The 7,453-nt window shown below is 25.0% G+C and overlaps 2 protein-coding genes across 2 annotated transcripts, besides 3 other annotated features; both read right to left on the minus strand.

Annotated features, from left to right (window-relative positions):
- Positions 1-138: part of a repeat region that runs on past the window's edge.
- Positions 139-612: a repeat region.
- Positions 613-869: 257 nt separating this feature from the next.
- On the minus strand, positions 870-3,614 carry EHI_049170 (splicing factor 3B subunit 1, putative; the record flags this gene model as incomplete). The annotated part of the gene is made up of 1 exon (XM_642773.2): positions 870-3,614. One exon carries the CDS (start codon positions 3,612-3,614, stop codon positions 870-872), a length of 2,745 nt encoding a protein of 914 aa, XP_647865.2.
- An 88-nt stretch (positions 3,615-3,702) lies between these two features.
- Positions 3,703-4,951, minus strand: EHI_049180 (uncharacterized protein; the record flags this gene model as incomplete). Its single annotated transcript, XM_001914142.1, has 2 exons — positions 3,703-4,105; positions 4,155-4,951. 2 exons carry the CDS (start codon positions 4,949-4,951, stop codon positions 3,703-3,705), a joined length of 1,200 nt encoding a protein of 399 aa, XP_001914177.1.
- Positions 4,952-5,209: 258 nt separating this feature from the next.
- Positions 5,210-7,451: a repeat region.
- Between the last annotated feature and the right edge of the window lie 2 nt (positions 7,452-7,453).

Here is a 7,453-nt window from a genome sequence, read left to right on the forward strand (position 1 = left end):
GGATGTCATTGAATATTGCTTCAATCATAACCAAACATACTCCATAGAGATGCTAGAAGAAGACTCATTGTGATTAGTCTCCCCTGAGCCAGGAATAATAGAAGCTATTTCTATTAATACTTAATTAATTGCTTATTATTTTCTTCATTGTCTTTTGTTTTTCTTTAAACTCTTCTTTAATTTATTCATTTATCTTTTTCTTTTTGATTGAATATATTTCTTGAAGATTATTATACAATCTTTTTCTTTTATTTTCTTACTTTTTGAGTATTTCTTCATACTCTCATTTATTCTATTCACTTCTTATTCTTTTTATTCTTTCTTGTATATCATTTATTGTTATTTATATTTGTTATTTGAATAATCTTTATTATTATTCTTTATCTTGTTTTTTATTTGTTTTTCTTTGTGTCTTTCATCTTCTAATCCATTTTTCCTTTGTATTTCATTTACCATAAATGTTATTGTTATTCCATTTATTGATATTGACATTCATTCTTTTATTGTATGACATTGGATTTTCATGTTTTGTTTATTTTTCTTTACAAAACACAATGACTGTTATATAATAACCATGGAATGAAAAATTGTTATATTTCCTTCATTTGAAAAATGAATTTTTTTTTATTTAAGAATTAAATAAATACAAAAAACCCTTTTTCAATCAATAATTTAAATACCATAATTAATCTACACCATAATTTTATTTTCACTGATACTTATGAAAATCCTATATAATAAGATGTAAGAATGATGAAGTTTTTATTAAACTATGAATATTACATGATTACTTGATCCTCTGACTTACATTTAATTTTTATTATAATTAATTTAAAACAAAAAAGTAACATAAATAAAGAAATTTTCAATCATAATAATATTTCTAATTCATAACGACGATTCATATTATATTCATCATCTTCAAGTACTGGATATGCAGCAACTAAACCATCTTGATTCCCAATATACATATTGTTATATACTCTCCAATATGGTTCTCTTACATGACGAGCTGGATGAAATAATCCTTGTAAAACATATTGCATTAATACAAGAACTCCTAATGATACTCTAATACCTTCAAGAGCTTCTAATGTTGCGTTAATTACATGAGGAGAAGTTTCAAAAATATTAGGCCAAACATAATTTAACATATGAATCAAAGCATCTTCACAACCTAATCCATAAATACCTAATGAAATAAATTTTACAACAGTACATGCAGTTTGTCTATGAACAGCATCTTTTTCTGCAAGAGCATCACATAATAAAGGAATTACAGGATAAATATAATCTTTACTTTTTTCTCCAATATATTCAAATAAAAAAGCAAATGCTTTTAATACACCAGTTTTAATATTAATATCAGGCATACGATATTCATTCATTAATGATGGAATAACAGTAAATGGTGCACATGAATCTGCAACAACTGCAATTGCAATTGTAGTACATACTCTTAATTGACGATCTAATACTTTTAAATTATTAAGTAACATAATTAATACTTCTTGAGGACCAATTGCTTTTGCAATATCTCCAAAAGTATCAACAGTTGCACGTCTAATTGATTTTTTATGTGCTTTAAATGCATCAAGTAATTCATGACAAATTCTCATCCATTCTTTTAAATGAACCATTTCAGCACCTGTATCAGCTGATTTCTTTGCAATAATTCCAATTAATCCAATACATGCTTCTTCAATTCTTTCATTAGTATTTCTTAATATTGGAGTTAAACCAGGTACAAGATCACTAATAGATGGTCTTATTTCTTCTAAATTACATAAGGAAATTATTTCTTTAAGAGTAATCATAGTAGAAGCCAATACTTCTGTATTTGACTCTCCTAATAATTCATATAAAATTTCACAAAGATCAATTAATGTTGGTTTTTGATTACATTTAATATATAATCCACAAATATTCCCTAAAATTTCAACTGCACATTGTCGAATTTTTGGTGATTTATTATGAAATCTCCATTTAATATTTTCTGAAAATGCTTCAAGATAAGGAACTACTCTTTCACTAAAACAATTCATTATAAATGAAATACTTTGTAATGCTTGTGCATTTTCATCACCAGAAGTTTGTTCAATAAAAGCAAATGTTAATCCATCAAATATTCTTTTTTCTAAATCTTCATCAATTTCATATATTCCAAATTGTTGAATTACTTTTTCCATTGCTTTTAATGTCATTTTTCTAAATGGTTCATTTTCATCTTTAAGAAAAACAACAATTTTTTCTAAAATATATTTTGCACCCATTTTTTGTGATAATAATAATGCTGTTTCAATAACTTCTTTACTTAATTTTTTATCAACTGAATTTCTTCTATGCCAAAATGATTCAAAAAATCTTTCTGCAATATTATTTTTTGATGTTTCTTTTCCAATAATTTCAACATTTAAACATTGTCTTATTACTTTTAATACAATTTTCTTCATTTCTTCATCTGATGTTTTAAATTCTCTTACAACAACTCTAATAATTTCCCATCCATATTTCGCTGCTATTTCTTCATCAACAACTGATATCACTTGTCCTGCTGCTTTAATATAAGATGCAAGTAATCTTCCTCTCATTCGTTTACATCCTTCAATAATTGGTTCTAATGTTTGTTCTAAAACATCTCCACCATATGGATATGATGCTTCTGCAAGTGCTGCAATAGCAAGTGCTGCAAATTTAGTTATATTAGCTTCAATATCATTAAGTCTAGGAAAAACAATAGCAACAAGTGCTGATAAATGAGGAAGAACAGAACATCCCATTAAAATAGCAATTTGTTGAATACATTTTAATCCTGTATGACGTGCATACCAACTTTTCTTTGATCCACAAACAGCTTTTAAAAAAGGAAGTAATGATGGTATTCCAATTGCTGCAGCAACAACAGAAAATGCACGAGCTGTTGTATTTCTAATTGATTCTTCAGGTGAATCAATATCTGGTCTCATAGCTGCTATCATTGTTTGAAGACCAGCAGCTTTAGCCAAATTTGATATAATTTCTCTTCCTTCTACACGAGCAATAAAATCTGCATCATCAAGTAAAGGTGTTATAACAACTAATAATTTTGCAGTAAATGGACGAACTAAACTATCTAATTTAAAAATAATACGATTTACTACTTTTACTAAAATATGTCTTTCTTGTTGTTCTAAAGTTATTGACATAAGTAATGGTAAAATTTGTTCAAATAATACTTCTGCTCCAAATTCTTTTGTTCTTTCAGTAAGTTGACGTAATGCTTGTTTTCTCATTGCAGGTGTTCCATTTTTAATTCTTAATAATAATCTTTTAAGTTGAATTTTTTTTCGTTCTTCACTTGATAATTCTGATTCATCTCGTTGTATTAAAGCATCTTCAAAAAATGCTCGTTCTCCTGGTTTTACATCTGGTAATGATTCAATTTTATTTTGTATACCAATATCATTTGAAATTAAAGCAGGTGTTGCATCAGGTTTTTCATTTGTATCAATTAATGTTGAAACTACAGTAGGTTTTTCATCCCAACGTGATCTTCTTGGTCTTGGTGAATAATCAGATGAATATGATTCTGATCTTCTTCTATGACGACTTTCAGATTCACTACTGTTTGACATAAATGAAATGAAGAACCAAGATTTTTTTCTTTTTCTTTTTTTTATTTTTAATAAATGGTATTTAAAAAGAAAAAGATAAAAGAATAAATTAATTGTATTTCCATTCAGTGTTATATATTAATTTAAAGACAACTTTTTTTATTTCAATTAATCTAAGGTCCATTGTTTTAACAATATGAGAAAATAAAGGGAAATGTCTTCTTTTCCAGATATGATTAGAGAAAGGATAAATTGATGATATGTCTGGGATTTGATTATTTTCAAGATAAATCTTAAAATCACGCCATAATTCATAATATTCATCTTCTGAATAAGGAAATTCAAACCTAGAAACAAAGACTTGAAGAGTAAGAGAGTAAGATGATGGTATATAATCAGATTTTATTACTTTTTTACCAATATGATCATAAGGATATTGAGATAGATAATTTTCCATAAAAGAAGACATGTCATGAATAATATCACATTTATTTGGTTCATGTTCAATTAAACTAAGTGATAAATAAAAGAAATAAACAAAAAAAGGAATAATAAACAAACGATAATAACATTAATCTAAAATTTTTTTTATCAAGAGCTTTTTGATATTCTTCAATGATAGTATCTTCTTCACCTTCATTTCTAAGAAAAGAAATAAATTGAAAGATATAATAAGGAGAACCTCCTGAAGAAGAAATAGCTTTACAGAAATAATTAATAGAAAGATCAACATAATTACTATTTTTTTGAGGATCTTTAAGAAAATATTGATAAGCAGCTTTTGCCAAATAACCGTTAAAATAACAACTAGCATTTAAAATTTCTACTTCAGGAAAAGCATTTGCTTTTTGAATAATGTTAAAATATTGATGATTTTTATAAAGATAACTAATATATGAAATTGTATATTTTTCTGTTAAGAAAAATGGATGAAATTCATTTTTATTTAATGTAAGAAATTGTTGACAACAATTATTTCTAAATGAATGAAGAAGTTTAATAATTTGATCAATAATTCTTGATGAAACTCTTAAATTTAATAATCTTCTATAACACGCTAAAAAACAATTTCTTAATTCAAGTCCTGTATATTCACTTCCAAATTTTTTTATTGAAAATCGTTTCCACATTGATTTAGTTGAATATCTTGAAAACGTCTGAATAATCGTCCCAATTACTAATTTCTCTTTAATTTCATCATTTTTATTAATAACATCATGAAGTATTTGTTCTACAATTCTTACAAATAATTTTTTAAATGAATTCTTATTTGTTGATGGAAATGCTTCACTTTCCATAAATAAATATGCAAGTCTTTCAATTTTATATCGATTGATTGTTGATTTTCTTAGTACCATTACTTCTTTCTTTCTTCCTTTCTTATTTTTTTTATTATTTTTTTTTTAGTTCTTTTTCAAACACAGAAATTAACAAATGGTGTTTCAAGGATATTGAGCAATAACAATGTGTATGATAAAGAAAAATAAACAAAACATAGAAATCCATTGTCATATAAAAGAATGAATGTCAATAACAATAAATGGCAAAGAAATAATAATAATAAATGAAATACAAAGGAAAAATGGATTAGAAGAGAAATACAAAGAAAAACACAAAAAAAAAAAAAAAGGTCAATTATTAGATATATCACCTATTGGATTTTCTTCATACTGAGAAGTGTTTATTTCAGTTTCTCCGATATGCTCTATTGGTGTTATTGAGTTCATTTCTAGCATGCTCGCATTAGATTGTTCTTCTTCTAATGTGCTGCCAGAATTGAATGTGTAAAACATTAAGTCTTTCATATTTTTTATTATTATTGTTCGTAGGATTTTGGAAAATTCTAATTTTAATTTCAGTGCTTTTAATCTTCTTGCTGACTCTTTATGTATTAATCCATTTATTGATAATATAACAGGTATTATTTCTACATATATTAATTCTCTATTATTTCTTAATTTCTCTTGTAATTCTTTGTATTTATTTATTTTATGAATATAATTTAATTCTAAATTATTATCTTGACATATAACAACATCTATAATATATCATTTCTTTTCTTTCATATTTTGTTAATATATATCTATTCTTCTTTCATGGAAAGAATGGTCACTAACCAATAAATCTTTATTGTAAATTATGACCATTTTATCATTATTAATACATTTAGGAGGATTATTAAAATCAATAGCATCAAATTCATTAAAATGTGTAATTAATATCTGTTTATATATTTGTTTACAAACATATTCATGTTTTGATATTTGATTCTTTTTCATTACATCCTAACAATATATGACTAATAGATGCTATTGTGTTATGACAATGTTTACAATATTTTAAAGCATCATTTTGGAGTATTTTAGATTTAATACTTCCTGTCATAGTTACTCCTTCTTGCATCTTTACTATTTGGAGGAATTCATTTCTTTTTATATCTAATGACCTCCAAGTGGCTACTGTTAATTTCTTATCATTAAAAGTGCCATTTGCACATCTTATATATTCACCACATTTCTTTTCTTTCCATTCATTTAAATATCTATCATTTAATTCATTATTTATCCATTCAAATATTTCCTTTACATTGTGCTTTCTTTCATTTAATTCTATTACATTCATTAATTCATTAAAATTAATATTCTTACCAAATGCTTTCTTCATTCTTTTAATTATTCCATTTGGACTTTCTTTTATTGCTTCTATCATTTCTCCTATTTCTGTGCTTGATCTCCACTTATATTTTAAATATATTCTTAATAATTCTTTACCACATTCATCTCTTGCTGATATTAATCCTATTCCAAATTCATTTATTTTAACATACAATCTACTTTTTGGGATATTTCTACTGTATAATTGGAGGTGAATTAATGATTTTCTTATTTGTTTATCTATCTTCTCCAATTCTCCTAGTTTCCATGGGACAATACTAAATCCATATCTTAATTTAGAGATTATATCACTATTAATCTTTCTTATTGTATTGGGGCTGCTGTATTTCATAGTGTTTAATGATGATAAAATAGAAGATATATCATTTAATATTCTTGTACAATATTTATTGATATTTACTTTATCTCCTATTTCAATACCAAGGTATTTATAATGATTATCATTAGTTACTCATGGTAGTTCAGCTAATTCACCATTTATTTGACTATTAATATTAGTCATTATCTCCATCTTTTCTACATTAATTTTTAATCCTATTGCATTAAATATTTCTTTAGTTAATTTGTAGGCTTTTTCCATTTCATCGAGGCTATTAGTCATTATCTTTAAATCATCAATATATAATATGTGGTTTAACTGTATTTGTTTTTCTTCTCCATTCATTTTAATATTTAATTTGCTTATTTGTTTATCTAATTGTTTAGATAGTATGTCAATAGATAATACAAATAAAAGTGGAGATAAACTGTCACCTTGTATTATTCATCTTTCTACATTAATTATACCCACACTTTCTTGATTATAATACAAATTAAGTTGTGTATTATTTAATATATATAATATACTATTAATTACTACAAGTGGGATATTAAAATAAATTAAGCATTGTTTAATCCATTGATGATTAATACTATCATATGCTTTGGATATGTCATAATATGTTTCTACCCACTTCCATTTAGCCTTTAATAATAATTGTTGGATTATAGTGTTGTATAATAATCCTTCTTTTGATGATATGTATATTTCTTACATCCAATTTGATTTAATGATAATTGTTTTTCAATTGGATTTAGCATCAACTGGCTTTCTATTTTCATTTTTAATATTGATGTGTATACTTTTAACAGACAATTTAAGCAAGTTATTGTTGTAATTCTGTGTGTCTAATTTATCTCATTTAT

The sequence above is a fragment of the Entamoeba histolytica genome, genomic scaffold, assembly GCF_000208925.1.
Source record: "Entamoeba histolytica HM-1:IMSS scf_1104750517059 genomic scaffold, whole genome shotgun sequence".
NCBI classification, from domain to species: Eukaryota; Evosea; order Mastigamoebida; family Endamoebidae; genus Entamoeba; species Entamoeba histolytica.